Genomic DNA, 14,027 nt, shown 5'->3' with positions numbered 1-14,027 from the left:
AAGAACTGTGGAATAGGTCCTACACTGGGACCTGTGCTTATTTATGACTAGATGGTAACTAATGATTGAAATCAGGTACTACGATCATGATGCAACAACACATCTCTTGGAGTCACAGTTTGCAAAGGAATTAATATATTAGGCTATATGCAGCATGGATGTAAAATAAAGTGCAAATCCCCTTGTTAAAATTAATGATAATTTCAGTACCAACAAACAAACCCTAAAACCCAATTTTACTGGCCCATTTGGTGGAGAAAAACAAAATGGATTTTGAAACACACACGACTCTAACATTAATTGCTAAATCCTTTTACTTCATGGAGAAGGAAAGCAGACATGATAAGAGTGTGTGTTAAGATAACACTATGTGGGTTTTTTTTAAGGTGATGCATGAATATACAATGCATGTGTACAAATTTTCAAAAGTGTCATGAAAAGAAAGTTAATTTTAGTTTATTACAACTTTAAAAAAAACCCAGGAATTAAAAAAGAAAAGGACTATTTACCAAACATGAATTTGATGATTTCTGCCAGTTTAATGCAATTCTCAACTTTGCTGAAAAGTCTAAGAAGAATTTTCTTAGCTCAAGCAGGAACATTCAAAACATGGAAAATAATTTTGGCAGCATCAAGCACAGGAGATTGATGTCTCTCCTACAAGTCAAATGCTTTTTTTTTCTAATCAGTTTTAAATACCTACCTCCCCCTTTTCCTGCTACATTAGCAAGGAGGCTGTCATTCCAAAGAAATGGATAACGTACGTGTGTAGGGGAGGTGTGAGTGTTCTCACACATGAGACAAAAAAAGTGTTTCATGATCAGATTGTCCAGTACTTTCAAACTATCTGATGGTACTTCCGTAGGAACTCCATGAAGAAAATGAGAGCTGAGAAAGAAATCTTCACGAAAGAAGATGCAAGTTGTTCTAGTTTCTCTGATAAATCTATTTCCTCTTCCTTCTTTCTTTTCTTGCACAAGTTTTTAAAAATGACATATAATCATTGTCATCTGCAATATCAATTATCACTCAGAATAGAAATTTAAATGGAGCTGAGAGATAACACATTTGTCAGGTGTGGTATTCCAGAGAAAATTATCTGCCTTCTCGGGTTTAGGGGGGGACCACATTGGGAGGCGATACTAGTGTCCTTTGCTTTGCTTTGCATTGCAGTGCTGAACCCACAATATATCTTTGGTTGAGTGTGTATTGAATAAATTTTCTTCTCCTCTTCTTCCTACTACTTCTTCTCCTAAAGAAAAACTGAGACTACATTCTGAGCCTCCTCTAGAAGGAGGATGGAAGGAAAAGAATTGCAAGCTTATCTCCAAGGCCTCACATTTGAAACCTAGGTAGCCCAGAATTGCATGTCAATATCCAAATCTAAAGAAGATCCTTGGAAAGGAGGTATAATATGGCAATAGACAAAATTAGAAGGAAAATGTTTACACATGCGTCTGTAAGTGTGGGAGTACAAACATCTTTCCTATCAAATCGACCAAGCTAAAAACCCCTGTGATGTCAAAGGTTTATACACACACTCATACTCTGCTAGTGAGAAGGCAAGCAATTTTTTGAAAGAACAATTAGGAAACCAGTATAAAAAAAGTGTCATGAAAGATGTTCATGGTTCTTCCACTTCTAGGAATTTCTTCTGGGAAGAACACAAGATGTGCACAAAGATTTAGCCTCAAAGACGGCAGCCAATCTGTAATAGCCAACAATTAAAACAATCTAATTGATCAGTAATAAGGGGATGGTCAAGTTAATTACAATATATCAAAATGATAGAGTACTATGCATTTTTAAAAAATGTATAGAATGCATATTGGCATGGAACAATGCTCACAATTTTGTTAAACAGAAAAAGCTAGAAGAAAAAGCAAAATATGTTACAATTTTTTTAGTTGAGGTGTGTGTGCATATGCATATATTTAAATGTATATATGCATAAGAAAATATATTAAAAAGACATCTTTGGGTATTTGTATTCTGTCTCTTTTTCTTCGTCTTTTTCCATATCTGAATTTTCCAATTGGTATGATAAACATGAATTGTTTATGAAATAAGCATATAAAAATGAATGTGATTTAAAAAACCATAGTGTTAACATGCTCTCCCTAAAAAAAGAAAAGGATGACCCTTTAATTATCTGTATCTGCTAGGTTCAACAGGAAGTCTTTGTGAGTTAATATAGGATGACATTGCAGGGAGAGATGGAGAGGAATAATCTGTACTCTAAAAGGCATCTGATTGGCATGTTTCATGTTCGCATATATCTGGTAGCTTTTTTAAAACTAAAAAGTCCTTCTAATAAAAACTAAAAATCAAAAGGCCAATATTGAGATTTTTCTCTATCTATGCAACTGATTCTTAGAATATATTGGCTTTTATTTTAAATCAAAGCATCAAAACTGTCTTGTTCCAAAAAAGCCATGTAGATCCAGCATTTACATCTGTCAACCTATTTATAATCACAAATTTTTTTTTAAATCCCTGATTTTTTTTATCCCTATGATGCAAAGAGGGTTAGTGATAGTATAACTTTGAGAGCAACTGCTCTGCTTTGTTTCTGAAGCAGTCCTCTTTACTAATACAGGAAATTAAAAACGCAAACACCACCAGCTAGACAATCAGGAAATGAGCATTGTGAATGTCGGGGCTTTGAGGGTACAAATTAGGGGATTAGTTTTTCCCTTAGTGGAAGTATATTCACTAAGTAATTCGTTTGCTTTTAACTAGAGTTATCCCCTTCCATTAACTAGAGAAGTAAATCCAAATTAAAATCGTTATTCATCAATTACTGCTGGAGGCATGCTCAAGCCTTGTGTTAGGACCTGGGCAATAAAGCTCATCAACTATAATTTTAATCATTGTTATCTCAGAGCTCTCAAAAGGGATTATTTGGGGTAGGGGAGAAATAGGAAACTCCTAGTTATTGCTGACATGAAGGCAGACATTTCTGAGGATTTTGAATTTATTTAATCATTAAATTTTTCAGTGTATTTTGATTTTTTCCTTTTTCAGTGAATACTTGCTAGGCACTGGGGATATAGTAGTGAATATTATCATACAGTCTTTATCCTCAGATGGCTTACATTCTAGTGAGAGGCAAAGATATTACATGAGAAATCATAATTACAAATTGTGATAAGCATTTTAGAGGAAGAGACAGGGTCTGAGAAAGAATAATGGGGAGATGCCAGTTTACCTCGGTGAGTCTGAGAACTCTTCCTTAAGGAGGTGGCATTGAAGCTCTGACATGAAGGATGAGAGTCATTCACACTCCTCATGACATGGATTTTGTTAGCATCACTCTTTCCTGATCTTCCTACTACCTTCCTGGCTATTTCGACATAGCTTTCACTGTGGTTTCCTCCTTGTCTATCCAGCCTTTAGACTCCAAAGTTCTTCAAGGCTAAGTTCTACATCATCTTCTCTTCTCACTCCAAAGTTCCTCCCAAGGCAATCCATTCCACTCCTCTGACCTCAAATATCACCTGTATGTAAATAATTCCTTAATATCCCTAATATACTTTTCCAGCCCAGACCTCTTATCCTGGCTTTTGATTCATATGTCAACTGCCTACATGACATCTTTCAGAGTTAGTGCAACATTTCAAAATCATTATCCAAGACCATGACTTTTCCCCTTTCTGCTCTGCCATCCTGTGCATGTTCATTTTTCAATTTAGGGTCTTGCCTCATGGTTACAAGGTGGCTGTCAGAACTCCATGCATCATGCTCTGACACAACTGGCAGAAAAGGCGGGACGAAGCTCTCCTCGTGTATAGCACCTCTAGCCAAAAGTAAAACCTTTCTCAAGAGCCCCCATCACATTTCCCCAACATCGTATTCACCACATCTGTGTCATATGGTGACTCTTAGCTGCAAGGGAGACTGAGTAGATAAATATTGGGAGATAGAAGGGAAGGAGGTCAGATTGGCTGTAGACTATATAATCAACAATGTTTGACACATTCTTTGGAGCGCTTATCTAAATAGTAATTAAAGAATTAAGTATGTACATTTTGTCCATTGTCTCCTCTGTGAGATTATAAACTCTTTGACTATGGGGAATGTGTCTGTTTTGTAAGCCCAGAATGGGGCCTACAGAGAATATCAGTTGTTGTTGGCTGAATGAATGAATGAATGAATATGAAAGAGAACAATAGAGGCAGAAAATAGGTACAAAAGAGACAGAAAGCTGCCAACATGAAACTTCTTAAGCTGATTGTCATATCTCATATATCGCATGGTTCAGCTCTCCATTCCAGTGAATTTGAAAACAGTCTTTCATCCAAAAAAGGGGCAACTTTTGAAAGTGCTCAATTCTTTGCATAATGAATATCATTTTCCTAACCTCCTAATTCCAGCCATATGAGTAGACATGAGTATATGTTTTTATTGAAAGCCCGGAATGAATTCTTTAAAAAAATAAAATGTTAACCCCGGTTATAGAGTTAGATGATCCAGAAAATTTTAAATTGCCTCAGGTATATAAATGTAAATCAATTCTTGGCTAAATCACTCAAATATCACTCAACAAGAAAAACGCATAAAAGCTAGAGTTATTTAAAAGAATAGTCATAAAATTTTTGGTCTAAATTTTCCACTCCTGAGAACATCCCACCAACAGACAAGGATGTCATTCAGATTGGCTGATAGGGAGAAAGCAGTTGTAAAATGCCTGGCATGGAAAGAATGTTTGATGTATTTTTGTTCTTATATCTAGACCAAAGGAAAGCCTGGGTTTGCTCCTAACTCTGTCTTGTCCTAAATATGTAACTATGGGCAAGTTGAGCATGTTTTTTGGTTCACAAATGATATAGTAATCTTAAATTACCTTAAGTTATAACATACTCTACAATTTAAAGACTTAAATTAAAAAAAAGTCAAATGGCATTGAATACAGTCAACCATAGCCAACCTAATAAAATATTAAGGAGCAGATTCATATTCCCAGAGTGTCTTTATCTACCGATGAAGAGTCTATTCATCGTTTCTGATGGATATTCTGGTTGGTCATCTCAAAACACAAAGGGCACTGACATACAAATATCACATTTTTGTTCTTTAAGAGAGTTGTAACTATCCACGCATGCAAGACTAGGTTTGAAGCTTTAAATATGGCTTTTGTTTCAAATAAAATTCCTTAAAAAGAGAAAATGCCTTTAGCATTGGCAAAGGGAGTCCCCTCAGAAAAAATGTAAACAGATGGCTGAGAAAGATCACCCACATGCGGCACACAGATCTGAGGAGGCATTTCTAAGAATGAAGTGGCACTTCCCAGCCTGGGCCACTTCCCACAAGGATCCTTATTTAAACCACAGAAAACACAGGGTTTATACCTCTAGCCAAGAGGAACCTCAGCAACTCTTTCCCCCGCTTGCTTCACAGGGATCCGAACTAGTTTCCAACTCTCGCCAATGTTCCAAAAGAAGCTAACTACCGGCCACTTGAGACTAGCAATCCTCTAATAAATCCACATTCGATGATCAGCCTGAACTAAGGTCTTTCTATATAAACGGGCTGTGAAGCCCTTGCGAAGCATATTAAGCATTCAGTGTAATGTATGACACACATCTGTTCCACTTACTTAGTGAGCAGAAATTTTGAGATAACTTAAATCCCAGACTTAATCAAGGAGAAAAAGTCTCGATAATGTTTAAAACTGAGTTTTAAAATGTAATCCAAATGAAGGCAAGAGAGACCATTTTGCTATAACTAATGAGATTGTAGAATACCTAAATCAAATCCACAAAGCTCCCCTAGCAGAAACACTAAATCGTTTGCCTGGGCCTATTTATTTTTCCTTTTGATGCCACCAGCATTTACTGAAGACCTTCATCTATATGGCCCAAGGCACCAAAATATAAGCAAAAACAGGTCTTCCGCAAACACGATAATTTAACTCCAATCGATGCCCAAAGGCCGTAAAAGGAAAACTTACAGATTTGTCTTTTACAAGGAGAGCACAGCACTGAATTCCAGCCATCAGCATCTTGTGGGGGTTCCAGGCCACAGAGTCAGCTCTGTTAAACAAAAAACAAGACAGAGTAGGGAGGGGACTCAGTTGGTTTCTCCTGGTGCAGAGAATCCTATCCTCAGCAGCACGTACATTCAGTACTCATACTCAGGTTAGTCCTCTACGGGATTCCTTGTTTGATTGGTAAGGGGAGTTTGGAGTTTTTTGGTTTTCGTTTAAAGCAAAACAATTACTTAGTTTTTTGCCTATTTTCAAAATGTCACTTAAGTGGGCAAAGTCCAAAGAGATTCCTTTGCCTAAAGAAAAGGCGTGTGCTTGGGAAACTGCATTTACCTGTGGATGCCATGCAGAAGTTTGCGGTGCTTCCTTGACAGCAAAGCTGAGCCACCCCAAGAAGCCTGTTGAGATATTTACATAACCAAGATAATGTTATTTCAGTGTTATTTGTTTACCAGCTGGTTGTCATAGAAAACCTTGAGTGACAACCTCAATCTGTGTCATTTTATACTTTGTCAGTGTTAACCAATTGGTGCTCCAGGAAATTTTGATCACTGACTCTACTCAGGCAATCAGAAGCACATCACAACAGCTAGGCCCCCATTGACCCTTAGGATTTACATTCACACGAGATAAAGAAGTTAGTATATTAACTTGTTCTGTTGCATATTGACAAAAGGAGGTTTAGAAGACACAGCCCATACCCTCTTGAATCTTAGAATCTAAAATAGACAAGATCCTTACAATGCTGATATTCTACTATACACAATGTACAAATGCTAATAATGAGACATGGGCAAAGGGCTGACTTTCTGTATAATAAATGAGGCACATGCTTGACAGGGTGGATAGAGGAGAATACAGGAACTCACAGCCAGCTAGGATGGGCTAGGTAGAAATGAATCTGATTAATGAAAATTAGATCTTTTTAGCCAAATAGCTTTTAGAAATAATTAGAAATAAAAAATGTGAGAGTAGGAGAAAGGAGGACTTGGACTTAACGAAGATATTCATTGGAGATGTAAATATTATGAGCAAAGGAGAAGGGAGCTGAGAATAATGAGATGACAGAAAACCCCACAGTCAATAAATCTGGAAGGGAGGGAGGAAGAATCAATGTGTGAAATGAGAAAGTCCGTTTGGTCCTTGAAATTGAGCAGATTTCTAAGTTTTAATTTGTAAGGCAATGAAGGGTGATGGCAGTGAGGGAATATAAGGAGTCTGGCTTGGGCTATGTTGAACGCTCTCCAAGGGTATTCACACTGCATAACATTGCACTGAGAATGGAGTCATCATCTCAAAATTTTTAACAGAAAAGCTAAGGTTGAGAGGTGGTAGATAAATTGTCCAAGGTCTCATAGGGAATAAAAATCAGATCTGGGAGCCAAAGCCTATTCTTTTTTCACGATTAACCTCATAACTGAAAGAAGGTGACCATTTGGCCAAATGGTAGAGTACAGCATGGAGATCTGTGATGGAAGTACTACAGGCAGGGGGTGAGTTCAGGAGCTGCCTAGGATGTGGAAAAAGGCTGTCCTGTTTTTGCCTATAGAATTTAAAAAGATAAGGAAGACTCCTTATCTGAAGAATATCGTGCAGAAAGAATTGGCAAGATTGCATGCACCATGGATGTGGAGGATGAAGGAAACAAGAGGTCTCCATGATCCTCAGAGTATCACCAAAGCTGAACCCATTGGTGAACAGTGAAGAGTGGCCTTTAATCCCACTTAAAAGCAACTCTCTCATTCAGGGTTGGCACTAGGGTGAGGCGAGTGAGTCACCAAGGATGCACAATTAAGGAGGAGCTCACTCTCAGAGTTGTACTCTTGCACAACCCTGAGTGAAAGCCTCCTTAATTTGAGTCCTAGGAACCTCACTCGCCTCACCTCAGTTCCAGCTCTGCTTCCATTGGCTAGAGTCTCTAATAACCCTAGGTGTTCGCAAAGGTTTATGTGTTGAAGGTGGTGTGCATGCAAATCCCAAAGATTCCCAGATAAAGGATAGATGACTTGGGGTTGTCAGTCAAGTCCCCTTCAAGCTGCACCCTCTCCCCCACTGGTATTCATGATGGACCATGTGTGATTAAGGCTGAGCTACAGAGGCAGCTGCCTTCAGCCTCTAGGAGAACTTCAGCCTGGCCTACTAATTGAGGATCCCCAGATATGACCTTCACAAACATTAAAATGACTTACATATTAGGTTCTTTTATTTCCTTTTACACCCTAAACTCTAAGTTCTCTACCTTTCTCAATCCTTGTATCCCATAACCTCATTGAGAACCTACCAGCAACAACTAGGGGAGGGCTGAATTAGTAAGATTCAGCCATACCCATGTCCTCTCTTGCCGCTTCCACCAACCTCACACACTACTCTTGCTCTCCTTCATGTCTCCTGCACTACCCTCTACCTCCTCTTCCTCCCCCCGAAACTGAACGATATTCCCCCAATCCTAATGAGCTGGATTGAAGTTTTAAAATCACACGAACTCTTTCAAGGCATTAGTTCACTGGTTTACACAGTGGTTTGGCAGGGTTAGGAATAGCTCATTCACAAAGCTATTTCTCAAAAGAGCTGAAAGGAGAAAAACAACACCCCTGATGTCAATGCCCTACTTCTATTGGCTTCACTTTCTAAATTCCTAACTCTAAAACTTGCAAAAACATCAAACCAATTACCTAAATGATAAAGAAGCTTGGTTTTCCATCTCAATAATTATATTATTATTATTATACCATCATTTATTATTTTATTTTTAAAATTTTTGTAAGGAAGACTGGCTGAGAACTAACATCTGTTGCCGATCTTCCTCTTTTTTCTTGAGGAAGATTGTCGCTGAGCTAAATGTGCCCATCTTCCCTATTTTATGTGGGATGCTGCCACAGTGTGGCTCGACAAGCAGTGCGAGGTCTGTACCTGGAATCTGAACCTGCAAACCCCAGGCCACTGAAGCGGAGCGTGTGAACTTAACCACTACACTATCGGGGTGGCCCCAATCATTCCATCATTTTTTGAGCTATCACTATATGTTAGGCACTGAGGTTAGTGTTTCCTACCTCCCCTGGGACTTGGAAGGAAGAGCGGGTGGGAGACTTCAGGAAGCTTTGCAGGAGCGTGAGGCTTTGTAGCAGTCACAGCCTCTGCTTCAGAGAAGAGCTGGACCAGCCCTGAAATCCTGGTCTAAGGCACAGCTGGAGTAATACTCGCTTTCACGGAGGAAGGATAGTACTGGAGGTAAAAATTCCCACAAAACCAAAGGTTTCTTATTCGGTTGTTTAAAAATGCGTTGTAATTAACCAAATTTAAGACACTATCAAATGTAAGAGTCTCCATTTTTTTTTGTGTGCCACTAAGAAAGAAAAAAAATGACATCAACCTATCTATTTTAGATATGTTAACAATGTAAACAAAATAAGCATATCTTAAAATTAATAAAGTGTGGTATCTATGCAGGGGAACTTTGTTTTATGGAAAACCCAGAAGAACAAGTAATCATAATTACATTTTTAAAAAGAAAAAGGGAAATATCAGTTTTTAATATTTCAAAGTATCTTCAAAACATCCTTTAGAAAATTTCAAACAGGCCAAAGTAATTACTGCAATTTTATTAATTTTCAATTTTTAAAATTAATTGTATATGCCGTTTCTTTAAGATAAGCTACACGCCCCTGTGTAAAATTTTATCAACAGCATCGATGCCTGCAATATTAAAGGATGGGTGAACACTCGCTCTGTGTTAGAGCTAATTTCTTTAATAGGTCAGATAAACTGTTGTCAAATTTAATCTGATACTACAGGTATTCACTAGCTGCCTACTATGTGCAATAGAATAATTGATATGTGTTTCCTTATAAAAACATTTCCTTCAAAAGCTCAACTTTTAATTTTTAGAAAATCTGGAGTTTTCATTCATACTTCTAAATCTCACCTCTCTCTAAGCCCCATAAATCTCTTCATATCATTCCCAAGTTAGAAACTGCTGTAGTTACTGTTTTACATAAACTATATAATCCATATTTAATGTTTCTTTTATGAGAGTGGAATTTTTAAGTGTAACTGCTGATGCATTTGATTTTTTCCCTCTATTTTCACAGTCACCAGAGTACTCACTTCATATTATCTTTTAGGACATAATGTATTATGCTTCTAAGTCTATAAAAATCAATAAGATATAAGTTGAAATGTGAACAGATACAAATACTACAATCCCATTTAAAGAAGTCACAAATAATCCACCTGAAGTATTGCCATCAGCATCCTAATGGAGCCTATAACTCTTGTGAGCTTTATATTACTGCTGCTTTTACCAAATATTAACATATATTTAGTGAAAACCTTGAGCTGCTGAAAAATTCTCTCCACATAATATCAAAATGCTTTACTTTGAAAGCTTAAAATCGTCCAAACTATAAAATTATATATAAGTGTATCCTCTAAATGCTTAGTTACCTTCCACCCAGTAAGTCAAAAATAGTCCTTTCCTTTTCTGATAAAGAGGATATGAATCTCTCACTTTCCAGAAGTTCCCTAAAGTCTCGTCAGCATGTTCAACAGTCGCTTCTATTGGGTTGAATCAAACTAATTAACTCCTGATTTCACATACACAAAAGAAAACCAAAAAGTTCGACAAGCATTCATAATTGGCTGAATTCAACTTTTTAACCCTGGATAAGTAGAATTTTAAGAGCTACCTTCAATTAAGGAAAAATTTATTATGTACAGCCCCAGGACTTACTAAATTAATTAGAAAAAAACACAATCTTTTAAGTTAGAAAATTAGAAGTAATATAAGTTATCCCAACCCCTCTCAAATAATTATCTATGATGGATTGAGCTAAAACCTGCTTTAGTTATAGCATGCAATTATGTAATGCAGCTTTTTGCATCTTCCGGCTGATTGGAATCATATTATTTTAGAGCTAGAAGATACTTTACAGCCCACATCAGCCATTTCTCTCTTTACAAATAAAGAAACCGAAGCCCTAAGCACTGAAGTCACAGTGAAGAAGGGGCCAGTTAGAATCCAAAATCTATCTCTCTTGACTCCATGGTCCAAAATGTGTCCCTTACACCGTGTTTCCTCAATGACAGTAGATTCAAGGGACCAAAGAGAATTGGTCATGGGAGAAGAGGAAATAAAATGGAAATCTAAAAACTAAAACAAAATTTACATCAAGTCTTGGGATCTTCTTCTTTATTACCTTGCAGAAAAAGGTATATTTATTTTCTATAATGAGAGATACACACTTAAATAAAAGTAGCTGGGGACTTCACATCTAGTTTCTGAGAATATGAAAAACTTCCCACCAAAGCTGGAAAAAGACTAGAAAAGTTAAGCAGATGTGTACATACAAACGAACTTACATCCACATGAAGCCAGAGGCCGTGCCGCTCACAGATGTCAGCTATTTCATCCAGAGGATCAAAGGCTCCCAACACAGTTGTACCAGAAGTGGCACAGACAAGAAATGGTGCTGCTCCCTGTGAGAAGGACCCACACACAAGAGCTGTCACCATCACCACTAAGTTTGTCCTGTAGTAGGTTGGTAAATACAAAGGTTAAACATGCAGAAATTTACTTGGTTTCTTTGAAGATAACCATTAATTCAGTGTGTGTTTTTAAAACTTCACTATACAGCCTCTAGTCACTATAAACAGGTTAGTATGCTATGACAATAGTAGCCCTTTGTTCCAACTCAATATGCATCCTCGCTATTTTCACTCCCATTTTCTTTCTCGAGCATTTTCTGGTCTATAGATTCCCTAGATTGAAAGTGAATAACCTCAATCGCAATGGCAAACTGGTATTTTGTGGGATTCCTAACTCCTTCTTGAGGAGATTCAGTGGGGCCTCCACAGTGCCAGCATTTGTTACTCTTCTCCAAAATAAAAAGGAACATGATTGGAAGACAAACAGTCAGCTCCAGAGACAAACCAGGCAGCCGGGTCTGCTTGTCTCCTTGTAAAGCAAGTGCAGTTACAAAACAAAGAATGTACTCAGCTACAAATTTGGCATCCAAGGGGACACACTCTCCAAACAGGTGATGCAACAGAGAAATCTGTTAGAATGTGGTAGAAAAGAGAACCTGCATCATTCCTACAGCGATTATTCCTCCTTGTACAGTTGATGGCTGCATCTTGTAAAGTGAACAGGTGTCAGTGGGAAAGAAAGGGGGGAGAAAAGAGAGACTGTGGGAGCACATGCAGAGATGAATGGTAATTCCTGCCAAGCGAGCTAGGCACCTTGGCCCTGTAAGGGACTTTATGGCCACCAGGCAAAGGAAGAGTACATGAGGTTGCTTGCTGTGGAAGCGTCTTGGAGGGAAAATTTGCAGACAAAGGTGGGAGAGGGGGAAGCAACTAGAATCCTAAGATTCTAGAGCACCTGAGGAATAAGCGATGAGGACATTTAGTGCCTATAAAAGTCATTTTACCTCCATTTAGGATGGAGTCATTTTTCCCTCAGTTTTATCTTGAAAGGCAGTTGTTCTCGCAATATATTTTTATGTCCCATTTAATGCCAGGGATTGTTCCATTTGAACCAGACTCATTCCAATTTAGCTAACCTTTGACAGAAAGAAGTTATATCTCAATGAGAAGCTGAGCAGAGCAAGGACACTTGGTCCACATCTCTAAATTGAGTTGCATAGGAACCCAAGTGATGGCACACAATGAATCCATTTGCCATTTGGGGAGATGATTGTGATAAATGGGATTAGTCCGCCCATACCTCTGAGAGTGGGGCCAGTAGATGATAGTAGCTGGGGCTTTGGGACTTCTTCATTGTACTCAGACACCAACAGATTATGTCTTTATCATGTCAATGACTTAAATGAAATGAGACCAGATTTACATCAACCATTAAAAGCAATAGAAAGAGTAATTTACTAAAACCACTGAGATGTCTTTAATGGCTGGGTTTTTCCTCATAAACCACGTGACATCCTGACAGTTGTGAGAAAGTACCTATGCAATCTATTATAACCCATTAATGAGTTTTCCTAACTTTTTTTTAAAAAGACAATTTAGCTATAAATAGCAGGTCCAGAAATTAAACTTTGAAATCTGGATTTAACCTTCCAGGTTTTTTTTTTCCTTTCTCATATCTCGTGCTATTAATAAGAAAATTCAGTGGAAACAGTATCGATTATGTGCTGACAATGGGCTGTATTCCCTAAGAAAGTTCGTCACTTCAAACACTCATATCCAAAAATATTTCCAAATATTCAGTGGTTATACTAGTTTTATCTTTTCATAGCACTTTGGAACCTCTGTTGTCTCTGTGGTTTTCATCAGCTTTGTCATGGCATCAAGTAAAGGTCATTGCTTGACATATTTTTAACGGATTGTGGTTGGCCAGGGAATTGAATCCCAGCAGAAAACAAGTTGACGTCCTGTTCTCTACCTCTGAAACAACGTGAGTTAAAAGTTTGAAACAAAAACAACTAGGTTTGAAGCTACTGAGCAAAATAAACTAGTTATCAGTATTATTATCTCAGAATGGATGCAAAGTTTGTCCTTGATGAAGGCAGGCTCCAGTTTCAACTGACTTGAAAGAAAACTGAGGAGACGTATCAACTCTAACCCCACTGCCCTACTTTCCAATGTGCCTAAAGCAATTTTTACTTTTTAAAAAAGTAAAAATCCTTCCTTTCTCAAGTTTTCAACTTTAGAATACATCAGTTTCATGAACTTTCATTGTCAAAACAAACAAAATTTAAACAATGAAAATAATGATGACCATCCTGGAATAAAACACATCCCACATGCTAGAGCATGAGTTCTTAATGATACTAAGTGAAGAAAAAAGTTTTGTCTGTCTTTAAGGGATGCCAGGCAACTAATTTACTATTCTGAAAATTAGTAAATAAGGGGAAAGAAGAAAACATTTATCTCGCCTTGCCTGTGCAAACTGTTTCCTCAGGGAAATCAAACAGGGACGAGGGAACATTTTTCTTTCTTTTCTTTGTGAGGAAGATCATCCCTGAGCTAACATGTGTGCCCATCTTCCTCTACTTTGTATGTGGGACGCCACTCCAGAACA

The 14,027-nt window shown here is 37.7% G+C and overlaps 1 protein-coding gene across 7 annotated transcripts in view; it reads right to left on the bottom strand.

Annotated features, from left to right (window-relative positions):
* The window catches only part of GADL1 (glutamate decarboxylase like 1), a 156,836-nt gene that overhangs the window by 92,897 nt on the left and 49,912 nt on the right, over nucleotides 1-14,027 (bottom strand). For all 7 annotated transcript variants that reach the window (XM_014840954.3, XM_014840953.3, XM_070492602.1 and 4 more), the window contains 3 exons: nucleotides 11,348-11,464; nucleotides 6,323-6,387; nucleotides 5,954-6,035 (listed from right to left, as the gene is read on the bottom strand). In XM_014840954.3, the coding sequence (XP_014696440.1) occupies nucleotides 5,954-6,035; nucleotides 6,323-6,387; nucleotides 11,348-11,464 (264 nt within the window). The remainder of the gene's footprint in view (nucleotides 1-5,953; nucleotides 6,036-6,322; nucleotides 6,388-11,347; nucleotides 11,465-14,027) is intronic.

The sequence above is a fragment of the Equus asinus genome, chromosome 21, assembly GCF_041296235.1.
Source record: "Equus asinus isolate D_3611 breed Donkey chromosome 21, EquAss-T2T_v2, whole genome shotgun sequence".
Classification (NCBI taxonomy): Eukaryota; Metazoa; Chordata; class Mammalia; order Perissodactyla; family Equidae; genus Equus; species Equus asinus.
The sequence above is the reverse complement of the archived record's forward strand: the minus strand, read 5'-3'. Positions and strand labels throughout refer to the sequence as shown.